The 13,093-nt window shown below is 41.6% G+C and overlaps 5 protein-coding genes across 5 annotated transcripts; 2 read left to right on the top strand and 3 right to left on the bottom strand.

The window, feature by feature from the left end:
• Positions 1-703: 703 nt before the first annotated feature.
• AOL_s00004g5 (uncharacterized protein) lies at positions 704-2,634 on the bottom strand (the record flags this gene model as incomplete). Its single annotated transcript, XM_011118655.1, has 6 exons — positions 704-766; positions 848-893; positions 1,010-1,766; positions 1,865-1,945; positions 2,008-2,460; positions 2,538-2,634. The coding sequence occupies 6 exons, from the start codon at positions 2,632-2,634 to the stop codon at positions 704-706; spliced, it is 1,497 nt and encodes a 498-aa protein (XP_011116957.1).
• Positions 2,635-3,425: 791 nt separating this feature from the next.
• AOL_s00004g4 (uncharacterized protein) lies at positions 3,426-5,351 on the bottom strand (the record flags this gene model as incomplete). The annotated part of the gene is made up of 2 exons (XM_011118654.1): positions 3,426-5,130; positions 5,194-5,351. The coding sequence occupies 2 exons, from the start codon at positions 5,349-5,351 to the stop codon at positions 3,426-3,428; spliced, it is 1,863 nt and encodes a 620-aa protein (XP_011116956.1).
• Positions 5,352-6,873: 1,522 nt separating this feature from the next.
• Positions 6,874-7,612, top strand: AOL_s00004g3 (uncharacterized protein; the record flags this gene model as incomplete). Its single annotated transcript, XM_011118653.1, has 2 exons — positions 6,874-7,029; positions 7,088-7,612. The coding sequence occupies 2 exons, from the start codon at positions 6,874-6,876 to the stop codon at positions 7,610-7,612; spliced, it is 681 nt and encodes a 226-aa protein (XP_011116955.1).
• A 692-nt stretch (positions 7,613-8,304) lies between these two features.
• AOL_s00004g2 (uncharacterized protein) lies at positions 8,305-9,177 on the bottom strand (the record flags this gene model as incomplete). Its single annotated transcript, XM_011118652.1, has 1 exon — positions 8,305-9,177. The coding sequence occupies one exon, from the start codon at positions 9,175-9,177 to the stop codon at positions 8,305-8,307; it is 873 nt and encodes a 290-aa protein (XP_011116954.1).
• A 467-nt stretch (positions 9,178-9,644) lies between these two features.
• On the top strand, positions 9,645-11,405 carry AOL_s00004g1 (uncharacterized protein; the record flags this gene model as incomplete). The annotated part of the gene is made up of 1 exon (XM_011118651.1): positions 9,645-11,405. The coding sequence occupies one exon, from the start codon at positions 9,645-9,647 to the stop codon at positions 11,403-11,405; it is 1,761 nt and encodes a 586-aa protein (XP_011116953.1).
• Positions 11,406-13,093: the final 1,688 nt, after the last annotated feature.

Here is a 13,093-nt window from a genome sequence, read left to right as displayed (position 1 = left end):
ACAGGTTCATTTTGGATTGCAAAAGAGGAGCACGTACGTCTACATCGTAAGGCGAAATATCGACCCTAATATCTATTTTTACAACTACACGCTATCCGCCCCCTATCCAGCAAGTGATGTAACTCGCATATCGAGAACTTAGAAGTCACGGACTCGTAAGATATTCTAGAGGCAAATCCGAGACACCACGGTCATCATAAGGTGGAAATATCGACTCGGACATCTAATTAGAAACGCGCGCTATGACACTTTACTAAGGTACACCTACTACTGCTAATTTTCGATATTAAAACAGGCTTGATCTTTGTCAGCACTTTGATTAGCGGCCCCTTTTTAATACTTATGATATCATATCATCAAGGTTATGATAGGGCATACGATCAGTGCGGATGGCTTAAAATAGAGATGGGAGCAATCTGAACCGCCACTATATATTACGAAGACTGGTTCTTTAGTCCTTCATACAAAGTTAGGTAATGCGTAATAAATTGAAGATTATCTTGGTAACTTGTTCACAGAATATAGTTAACATTGTAGAGATGAATTTGGTCTATCTATTGTACATAATATGTTTCTCACCATTGAAAGACATCAAATTTCCACACGCTACGCGGAAGATGTCTTCTAAGAATACGCAATTGAAGTATTTGTAATTATTATACTACCGGTCTTGAACAGATAGTTTGGCATGTGAGGATGGACTTCACTTCCTCGAACTTCCATTCACACCATAGGAGTCTGAACGACCCTCCGGTCGGCAACTCGACTAGAATCGCGATATATCCCTCCCGAAAACCCAGTTTACTGCCCAATATATTGGTATCAAAAGTTTGTTCCTCCAACTCACAGTTTTCGTGAGATAAGCTCCTCTCCAGATGAGCCATGCTGTCCGCCTGTCGAGTACTCTCGGTCAGAATATACTGTACGAAGGAGAAGGAAACTTCCTTTTCTCATTCAAAATAGGGAAGGGAATTGATTTGAGTAGGACAAATAAAAGCCGCCAACATACCCTTTAATCTCACGTTCACCTGTTTGCATTATTGCTCTCATACCGCCCAAGTATGTCATGACTCCGAGGTTCCGGAAAGAGAAACGGTGGGAGTTAATATCTCCAGTATTTAAGTGTTCTGCAAGCCACCGAGCTTCTTGATTGGCGACTTGAGCAGTTGCAGGAAGAGGTGAATTTTCCATGACGGATACGTCTCCGACAGCAAAGACATCCACTACCGTGGCTTCGGTTGCTGAGTTCGACTCGACGAGCTGTACTCGAAAGCGATCATCGACCATTAAACCACCTGTTTTAGAGTGGCGCTTGAGAGACCATTTGAGAGATGACGGAAGATCTGGCGCATTTTCAGGCAGATTGGGTATCGCTGAGGATTCCGGATATATGTGGACGGAGTCCAAGGCCTTCTGAACGAAAGGGTTCATCATCAAGCCAGTGGACCAGACACACATTCCCACTCCAATATCGCCTTCTTGATGAGTCGTAAGGGTAAAACATCCAGCAGTATTTAAATTTTCGCCCGGGGGGCCAGGTAGGCCCGGTCGTAACTCTTGGATGTGGTGCTCCGTCTTAATTTTGATGCCATCTCTTTTGAAAAGATTCAATGCGTATGTTGCGAGCTTCGCGTCGAACATTGGGAGAATTTTTGGGGCGACATCGTAAATTGAAATCTTGACATACGGTATCAAAGTTGGATACAGTCGACTAAGATCTTCATGGCATAGGTCAAATAGCTCCGCAGCGAATTCGACTCCAGTGGCTATTCGTGAAGCAGTTATAACGTTAATTACCTACTAAGTAGTCGGAGCCTGTCAAAGGGCCAACACATTTTGTAGATGTGCTGTTTGCGAGACTTACGCCCACCACCAACGATCGCGAAATTGAGAATATTCTTTCTTAGCTCTTCCGAAGTTGTGGGCAACGAAGCCGTTTCAAAGCCTAATAACATCAGCAGAAGCGGCGAACTAGGCAGATTGTAAACTAACATTCAAGAATCCTACTCCTAATTCTTCTTGCATCGCCGACATCTTTCAGGAAGAGAGCATTTTCTCTGACGCCTTTAGTACCAAACGTCTGGCTATAACAGCCGACAGCCACGATCAATTTATCGTATTTGATATCGAACAACTCACCCTGACCAGAAGCGCCAGCTTTGTCCGCGTGGGACCCACTTCCCGGCTGGCTGGTCAGCGCCTCTATCGTCAGGGTTTTGCGATCGAAGCTGACATCGTCAGCCCACCCTTGTATGTATTCGACCCCGGCATTGCGCCCCCTGACTGGTTCGAGCGTATTTCGAAATTCCAAAGTTCCGACAGCAGTAGACGCCAGTAAGGGTGTAAATACGAAATAAGATCGGGGGGAAACAACAACTGTTTGGAATTTCTTCTTGTCCAGATGCCGTGAAATTGTAAACCCTGCCCATCCCGATCCTAAAATGACAACTCGCTCCTTGGCTGTAAGGGTGCTATTAGTGAATGCTTATATAGCTTATGGTGAGAAATCGAAATGTGGTGGAGTGTAGGTAAAGTACTTGGATCGTGGGCGAGAAGCGGTCGCGGGATCCTCGCATGATGAAGCGATCGCGATCGGATTGTTCTGACGGCGTTGGTGGTCGTTATTCCCCTCATTTGCAGAAATACATGTATAGATCAATACAATATATACAATATACAGGAGAATGTATTTTGAAAAAAGGCCACCAATTCAATTAACTAAAAATAAAAAAATAAATAAAAATAAGGAAGGTTGTTCCGAATGTCGGGCCAGTCCGGTTCCAGATTGAGAGGGTATCTAATATTCGGGATGCCGGTCCATTCGGGTTCTGTCGGGAAAAAATAAAATGTATCGCCGCCGGTTACACAAAACATTCTGCGTCGTGACGTCACAAGAGAATCCGCGGACTCCGGTTATATTATGTGTTGTCGACAACACAGGACGATCTGTTGCAAACCGACTGAAATACTTCGTAAAAAGCCTGGATTCGAGAGAACAAGCGCCGAGAACGCCAATGTTGCTGAGAAAAAACAACACATTTTTTTGTATGGGACTTTGGACCTCCCACCCAGCAAAATTTGCTGGGAAAAGCGGAGGACTATAAGACCCTTCCTTTCAGTCAGGCAATCATCTGTAAGCTGAACTTGACTATTTTGCTTGTGATACATATGGCTGCTGGGGCCTTGTTAAAATTGTTAAAATATTATATTTTGTATTTAAATTTGATCGAAATGTTACTCAAACATCAGTCTTGCTTACATTAATATCGATAAAATACTTCGATACATTGATACATATGTACATGCGCATCGAAAGCGGGTGTCAGCCTATTGTAATCCATGATATCCACCGCGCGCCAATGTCAAAATCACAGTTGCATAGTCGTAAAGCGGGATGATTATATACAGATATTAGGCTTCGTCGATCAATCAACAAAATCATTTTGCAAGATTCCTTCTTCGATAATATCCACCTTCACTTTCATTCCCCATGGATCATCGCCGGTCCAATTCTTTTTCTTCCCAACATTTTGAATAATGTTAACATGCTCCTTGAGAGCCTGTTTCAGTTTTGCCGGGTCATCCTTCTTCTTCTGAATCGATATGGTGAGCACCAACCCGTTCTTATCCTTAGTTTTGCCCAAAGCCGATGACCAGTCTGCTGAAAAGACCACCCTTGGCTTAGCCTCATTAATTTCCCCAGCTGGATATAATCGTGTGATTAAGTATCCAACTCTTCCCAGGTAACCCGCCCACCAAACTTCCTCAGGAGTAATCAAATTCCGTAGCGAATCGCGGAACTCTAATTCCCGAGGAGGAAGTTCGCCTCTATACCTCGACTCGAGCATTAATGCAAGTCGAGCACGGTCTTGATGTGACACTCCGTGCGCCGCAGACATCAATCCTACGCTAGTTGAGTAGAGAGCCGTCGCGCTAGCTGTCTCTTTCGACATGAACATATGGGCATATATGACGTTTACAAATGAGTTGATGACGTGTTCGCAGAATTGTTCGGGGAACTTTCTCGTTTGATTCCTTGAAGGGGCTGGGATCGCAAATTTGAGTAGAGTTTGGATCTGCTCATGTGAACAAGGCGCAAAGGTACTAGTGGCGACTTCCAGAGGTGACTGTGACCTGATAGATGGAGGCAATTGCTTAAATAAATAACCCTCACGGACCCCTCCCTGACAGAAATGTGCTTCCTTAATCCCATGAGGAATAGCCTCAGCAAGTACATTTATCAAGAATGCTACAGCCGGGACTTGGGCCCTTCGACGATCTGAGACTCGGAAAATGTTTTTGGCTGCGTGAGCGACAGACTTAAGGGTTTGAGTGTCTTTGAATTGATCGCTCCCGGCGGTGTACCCGTTGATGATCGATATGGGGTAATGCCTGCCATGAGTTTGATTGAGATACAGGAGCAAATAACCCCACCCCCGGAATCCGCCTCCTGACAAGTAGATGTTGAAACCTCCTTCTCTTTGTGCCCTTTCCACCAATATTTCCGGGATTTGTAAATTGCCATAGGCGGAACGGAAGTTCTCGATCATTTCCTTTCGAAACATTTTAACAGCCTCATCCCCTTCATCCACACTCTTATGTTTGCGTAAGTCATGGAGCCTTTTCGTAAGTGCTGCTGCACCATAAGGGAAACTGAAACTTCCACGCGGACTTATTCTGATGTTACCGCCCTGGCTCACCATCCACGTGAGTTGTGTACTACCACCTCCCAAGTCCATGACAAGGCCTTCCATATTCCAAAAGCCGCTCGCGATACCCAAGGCCCCGATTTCGCCTTCCTCATGTTTAGGTAACAACTCAATGTCCAAGCCTGTAGCTTCCTTGACTGCCTTCAAGAACTGTGCTGTGTTAAGGGCGGCGCGTGTTGCCTCTGTTGCAACAACGTGGATGTTCTTTTTGTCGACGCCAACTTCCCGGCATACTATGAGGAACCGATTGAGAAGGGCACAGACTGCTTCAATTATGTGATCCGGAATTGGAATCTGGTCTCCAGAATCCGGATCAAATTGGGAGCTGTAGAGAGATATCCCGGATCTGTAAACCAGAACGGTTGGAAGAATTCGCGCCCGAGGAGCGGATAAATCTGTGACTGAGAAACGGATTCCATTACTACAAAGAGTCAGTAGTATTAGCACACTATACGATTGTACAACTACTGTGGTACGGACTAACCTTCCCATATCCACTATACCGATGAGATTATTTTCGTTCCCTTGCCAAGCCACATGAGGCCTATTTTTGTTTTTGGTTGTCGGGAGATTAAGGCTCTCCAAGACTTCATCGCCTGACCCAGTCTCAACGTCAACTATTTCATAATCCGATTCGTCCATGTCGGTTGATACTTATCGTTAACTTTCGAGGATGCAACTGTCAAGTAGAGTGATGAGCAACCTGGGAAAAGCGGAGTAGTGCAAATAGGTGTGGTCATGAGCCCGTGGGTGGCCGGTGGCATCGTCCTGCTTTTTCTATCATTCAACTCAGCCATATATTACGGTGGATGGTAGAGCCAGTTTGAGGGATGAGGGGCGGGGTTCATGATCCTCGATGACATCACACTGTACTATTAATTTATTTTAGTCACAACTGTAGTATAGTTCTTGTATAATTAGCTAAAGCGGGACGTCTGGTTAGACTGAATTCGAAGAGAATGTTTTATGTGCTAGTCTAGTTGGACGGTTTCGGCGATGTGTTGGAAATACCAGGTGAGGTCGGATTTTCACCATTCTTGTGTGGGACCAATAGCTAACAATGCGGAACAATCCAATTGTCTTAGTCTTAGCTCGGTCTGAGCGATAATTTCGTGGTATACACTGTATATTTCACACCACGAAAATATTCATTTATAATATTTTCAATAATTTGCATCAATCAAAGGACTGATTTGATGTTGAAGTCAAGGCTAACAAATTTAGGACGGGATTCACGATGTATTGCGACTGTGATTCGATTCTCGTAAAACGATCGAGGGAATTGCAATATTGATGCAGCGCTTCAAAACCCCCATGCCATGTCCACCTCAAGACATTCAAATCTTTAGATGTTATAAATAAAGGATAACTCGGCGACTCCGCACTCGAAAACGACCAAATAAGGCTAGTCTACAAAGCCCATGCATACCGGGTTGCAGTTGTCAGAATACATGGTAGCCGATTCTTGGCCTAACTTTAACACGCAGGTAGACATTAATATGCTCGTGGTCTCAACGTACTACTGCAAACCGGGCCCACATTGACACAATCCGACCATCTACCGCGATGTATTATCTCTGAATGGAGCTGATGTGGTCAGGATATGTCCTACGGACCTGAAAAATAGCTCCAACGTTGCAACGACCCTCCGCTCTGCCGGCCAGATGCGACCGCTGCGATTCTAATCGTTGACCTCGCATAAAATACAACACAACTATACGATCATAAGCTATATAAGCAGCAATAGGTGCTTCAAGGTATAATATATAGCCAAGTTCCGCCCAGAGTATACAAGATCAAAAAGAGCCGTCCTTGGCGCTTGTGAAATTCTGCCTAGAGAGGAATACGAGGCCGAGCTGCAAATTTTTGCGATTTAAGCCTATTTTATAGTCGTTAGCTTCTGCCGTCGATCGATGATCCATGGCCAAAGCTCGTATACAAAATTGCTTTAAGAGCCGCTGCTATCGTATACCTAGTCCAATCGCCCAGGGGCACTGAGAGTGGACTGATATTCTGCAGTATGAACTCCAACTCGATGTACGGGATATGGGTATATAAGCCAGCACAATCGCCATTTTCATGAAGGGAGTCTGTTAATTGGAAAGCATCAAAGTTTCTTCTAGTTCTTCTTCCTCTTCTAGTGCAGTATTCATAGTTGGGCAAGATGCGCTTTTTTACCACTCTCATCGCGACCTCTGTCGTTATGACAGGAGTTCTTGCGATTCCCTCCCCAAATACCGATGATGCACCAGTGTCTATTGATTCCTCCCATTTGATCCCGCAGAACTTCACAGCTTCTGACGGTAATACCTATGAGATTGTAAGTCATGTTAACCGCGTTCTTATATATCATCATCACGCAAACTAACACCTTTTAGTGGGTTGATGCTGGATTCCTCGATGGCGAAGACGAAGACGAAGACGATGATGAAACTGATCTCGAGAAGCGCCAAACTAAGCCTGAAAATATCGGTCGTTACGCCCCCAAGTGGAAGAAGAGGTCCACCAATCAGGACAAGTGTCGTCACAGCTCTTTCGTCGGTGACACTGGCCCTCATGCACCTACAACCGGTCGATGCATGGCTATCCAAGAATGGGCACGAACCAACAAAGGCTACTGGGCCATTGGCTGGAAGTCTATCACACCGGGCAAATACCGCGCCCTCCTCAGCAGTCGGAAATCTGGCACGACGCAATGCCTCTTTGGCGTATACCACAACGCTTGGCAGGTGCGAATTGGCAATTCAGACATCTACGACCTAATCAGAGATTCCTTGGCGAAGTACAAACGCTCATACAATGGTGTCTGGAGAGTCCGATCGTGGGGCAGCGCTGATTGCGATGGAGATTTGGTTCAGAATGGCTCGGCAGAGTTGAAATGGTGGATGACAGAGAAATTTTAATTACGTAGCTGGGGCATGCTAGATGTTGTGAGATATATTGAAAATATTCTTGTATAGCGATTGAATGAATCTGAAATATGAATCAGGTGGAATTAGTACTGACTGTTATAAATTAAGTATTTAATAATGGGCTAGAATATTTGAATATTTAAATCATATACCTACTAACTTTAGGTCATATTTTAACCCGCAGACTCCGTAAACTAACCTATGAACTTGTCCATAAGCTGGCCTATATATAATACCCACACCCTAACGCAGTTTCCAATGTAACTAATTTACCAAATTCTCAGACCAATAAAAAAGCCCTCACAATTAAACACAAAGGTATTTAGATCTATCTTCAGCCAATATATCTGTATATATTTTCGTTTTTAAACATTGAAACATTGAATCTGGGCGATACCCAGAAGCGACATTATTATTGTAGCTGAGTAGGAAACGCTATTTCAGGGAAGATTTAACACTATAGAAACCAATCTCTTTTCCGAACAGTTGTCTCCACCTATAATATTAAATAAGGTTGTTCAACATCCGACAATGACGCGCTAGAACATTTTGGAAGAAATAAATAATACTCATAAGATATATTCGGATTTCAGGATCTCTTTGGGGAATATCATTATACAATTTGACAAGCTAGAACGCAATTTTTCCTTCCTCTAATGTTGCATTTGTCAACGACAATAAATTTAACTATCATGGGACGAGGGTCTGAACCCAATTTTCTCATATACGGACTGAGGGTCGTCCAATTTGTCTTCGACGGTGTAGTTCGCCCACTTAACCACAATCTTGCTATTTTCGATAAGGAAGGTATCGATACCGTCGGTGACCTGAATTTGATTTTCCGGGTCGTAATAGCCCCAACGCTCCGTCACCCAACCATCCGTTATGTTGGTCTGCCTGACCACAGTCTCGACTATGTCATACTGCGTTGTTGGTAGCTTGCTGTGCAGCAGTTCTATTGATTGTCGAATGCCGTTGTGACCTTCGAAAAATCGATTGAAAGTACCCATGCGGCACTGTCGCAATGTTTTGGAATAGTTCCGCTCGATGTCAAGCGGCCGGTTTCCAATAAGGCATAAGCCAATATGCTCCCAATAAACATCGGAGGCATTCCGGTTTTCGACTGGCCCGAGGTTGCCGCTAATCAATCGCTCCACCAAAGCAGTATTAGGCTTGCTTGAGTCGTCTTTTACATGATCTGTGATGGAGCGAAACTGCGCACGTAGCCAGGCTTCTCCTTTGGGCAGTCGTGGGTCCGTGATGACCATGTCGGGATAACGGTCAGCTAAAGCTTGCGCGATATGACTCTGACCATGGTCGAGAGCTAACTTAATAACCGTTTGGCCGTGTACGTCCCGAATCCTGACATTGGCACCTTCGTCCAGTAGTAATGTTACTACGTCTCCGTTGCCTGCCATGGCTGCGCCTATCAGCGGAGTAACTTCGTCATCTCCCCGTGCGCTGATCTCAGCACCCTGGTCGATGAGATATCGGATTTCGGCAAGGTCGCCGATCGCTGCCGCGGCCGTGAGGTGGTTGCTATAAAGTTGAGCCATACTGGGTTGCATGTGTAGGTAAAAGCTTCAAAAATTTTGATATAGTGAGAAGGATGAGAAGTTGATACCAATCGTGCGAGGATGGGGCATTAAGTAAGGAGTTTGGCCAAGCGTCTGGAGCAAATCCGCTTCGTAGACGTAATTAATCCTAAATGGGGATATAAAATTTTGACATAAGGAATGCTACCTTGACGTCAGTATTAGCCCTGGCATACGAAGGTATTTCTATCGCGGAATTCAAAGCAATTACAATCATATTACCCAATCGTGATATCATAAACTTAAGAATGGAGGCCAACTCTTGAGGATTACGAAGAACGATCAAACGCTAATGTCTAGATCTAGGAATAAAGTCAATTGCTCATAAACAAGGCAAAGAGACCATAGATCAGAAGCCATCTTCGTGTATATATTAGGGGCACTTCCTCTGCTTCAGTCATATCATTTCTATTTTCATCAAAGGCATTATGGCCGGAAGCAATAACTACCCTTTCAACCTTGGGGACTATACCCGAGAAATTTCCACGGGATCAGAGGAAGCACAACAGTGGTTCAATCATGGCCTCAACTGGTGCTTTGGCTTCAACCATGAAGAGGGAATGGTGTGTTTCCAAAATGCACTCGAGGCTGACCCCAAATGTGTCATGGCGCACTGGGGCATCGCTTATGCGTCAGGACCATTCTACAATCTCCTTTGGTGTGAAATGGGTGAGCTGGAAGCGGCAATGGCGGTCGCCCTCGCCCACTCACACCTCGCGCAGGCAAACGCGCTTGCCGCTCGCGCGACACCAACTGAGAACCGCCTCATCGCAGCACTAGCCAAGCGTTTCGAATTACAGCCACCCGCCCTACCGGCTGACTACGATCGCTGCGAGATCAATTATATGAAAGCGATGCGAGAGGTGCACAAGGACTTCCCGGAAAACCTGGACGTGGCAGCTCTCTTTGTCGAAGCCCTGATCACCCGCACACCACGTCGTCTCTGGGATATGAAGACCGGAGAGGTCGCGGCCGGCGCAGATACGATCGAAGCTTTGGAAATTTGTGAGAAATCAATTGACGACGCAGAGAGGGCTGGCACTACTCCACATCCGGCCATTATTCATCTTCATATTCATTTGCTCGAAATGTCCCACATGCCAGAACGCGCGATGCAGTCCGCAGACAGGCTAAGAACACTATGCCCAGATGCTGGGCATATGAACCATATGCCCGGCCATATTTACCTTCTCTGCGGTGAGTACGAGAAGGCCAAGCTGGCTAGCGAGGCAGCCATCAAGGCCGACGATATGTATTCCCAGTGGGCCGGATCCGTGAATTTCTACGTCACCGCACGCTGTCACCATATCCATCTGATGATGTATACTTGTATGTTTCTTGGGCAATATGAGCCTGCCAGGGCCGCGGCAGAAAAGATGAAGAGAATCGTCAGTCGCGATATTCTCACAGTCCCTGACCGTCCGGAAATGGTTATGCGGGCCGAGGGTTATTACGCTATGGCAATACATATGCCAGTGCGGTTCGGGAAGTGGAAGGATATCATCGACACGCCAGCTCCCGATGACCCGCACCTCTTTCTAGTCAGCACAGTAATGCATCATTACGCAAGAGGTGTAGCTTATGCTGCCTTGAAGAAGACTTCAGAGGCGGAGCGAGAGCGTATCCTGTTCCACGAAACACGTAGCCGGGTTCCGCCAGGACGCCGCCTGCTCAACAATACCGCCATGGACATCCTTGCCATTGCCGAACTAATGCTTGACGGTGAAATTGCATACCGTAAAGGTGATTATGATGAAGCATTCGCGCATTTGCGTAAAGCCGTCGAAATTGATGAAAACTTGAACTATTGCGAACCTTGGGCTTGGATGCACCCCCCACGCCATGCGCTGGGTGCATTGTTGCTCGAACAGGGCCATACCACAGAAGCTGAGCAGGTCTATCGCGAGGATCTAGGAATTTGCGGAAAGCTACAGCGTTGCTCGCAGCATCGGGATAATATATGGGCATTACACGGTTTGGTCGAGTGTTTGCAAGCTCGCGGAGATACTGAGGAGTTGGCGATCATATCGGAAAAACTGGAAAAGGCAAGATTGTCAGCAGATACTATCATTACTTCGTCTTGTATGTGCCGCCTGTTACATTTCCGTGAGCCATTAATGTACGCATATATAACTACTACAAGTTTGCAAGACACGGTCTTACGGGCTGGAATAACAACTCGTGCCTAAGTATCTACTTGGACGTGTTGAATTCTACGAGGTATGAGTTGGCGAAATGGGACACCCATTTCGCTCAACGCCATATAAGCGAGTTGTGGTCTTGGCATAAAAAAGGACATTGATTTTGGTTACTGATTTTACTTGTTTAAATTTTTTAAAATAGTAATTTTCAATTTTAACCTTAATTTTGAAGTTAAATCAGAAGTAGTAATCTATATAAAAAGATTTTTGTTTGTTTTGTTTGTAATATAAAATTTAAATTATAATTTATTTTCTACTTTATTTTTTAATTAATATGGTTATTTTAACTTTTGAATTTATTATTATTATTGATGAATTTTTATATATAATTTAATGGAAAGTTTTATTTTGTATTGATTATTAATAAATTTATATATTGATAAATATTAATAAATATTGTAGTTAATATCATAAATATTTTGTTTTATTTTAAAAACGAAAAATTTTTAAAGAAATACTTTAAAAAGTAGGTTTTTTTAATATTTTTATTCTTTTTAAATTATTTAATAACGAAGAATCATTACCACCTCAATTGTATTTTAAAATAATTATTAAATACATATGTCATTATTATTTTTATAAAAAATATTATTCTCAAAATATTAAAAAGTATCTTTGTTAAAATTATAATTATAAATATATTATGTATAACGTATTCCACCTAGTTTACGCGCACACCTAGTTTTGCCGCAGTTTTCAGAATCAAACATCCCATCAAAAATCATTACTAAACCTTTAATTTTCTTATATTTTCTACATAATAATATCCAATAATATACATTTTAAAATAGTATTATTCTATTATATTACAATAATTTCAAATTTCGAAAAATCACAAAAAAAATATAACTACAAAAAAAAAAAAAATTAAACACAAAAAAACACTATTTAGCATAACAACATTACTTTCGATAAACTTATCTTTTATAATTATAATAATATACTTAATGTGCTTTATTCTTATTATTTTTATTTTTATTTTTATCTTTATTTTTATTTTATTTTTTATTTTTTTTATTTTCTTTATTTTTATTATTATTATTATTATTATTACTTTTATAATTATAAAATATAATATTAGTTATTAAAGTTTTTAATATCATAATATAAACTCATAATATATTAATTTTTTATATTATATTAATAAATTAAATTGTTATTTTTTAAAATAAAAAAAAGACTTTTTAAATTATACTAATAAGTAATATATTATTAAATTCAATAATAAAATTATTTGTAACATAAAGTAAAATTAGTATAATATAGTTAATAATAATGTTAATATTTTAAGACCTATTAGCAAAAAAAATAAAATTATTTAAAATAATAATAAAATTTTAATTTTATTATTTTAAATTATAAAATTATTATTAATTAAATTAAAAAAAGTTTATTCAATAATTAGACAAATAATATTAAATTTAGAAGAAATTTGGATTTAATTGGTAATAAAATAGACTATATAAATTAATATATTATTAAATATAAGAATTTAGAATTAATTATTTGCAATATTTAAAAAAGTAATTAAAAATAAGTTAATATAATAAAACTAAAAAAATAAACAAAAATAAATATTTATAAAAATTTTTAAAAATATATTTTCTAATAAAATTATAAATATTATATTGTTTATATTGAAATTTTATAATTATTTTAATATATATAATATATTT

Source organism: Orbilia oligospora, assembly GCF_000225545.1.
Source record: "Orbilia oligospora ATCC 24927 unplaced genomic scaffold scaffold00004, whole genome shotgun sequence".
NCBI classification, from domain to species: Eukaryota; Fungi; Ascomycota; class Orbiliomycetes; order Orbiliales; family Orbiliaceae; genus Orbilia; species Orbilia oligospora.
Note: the sequence above shows the minus strand (reverse complement) of the source record. Positions and strands in the feature narration are given on the sequence as shown.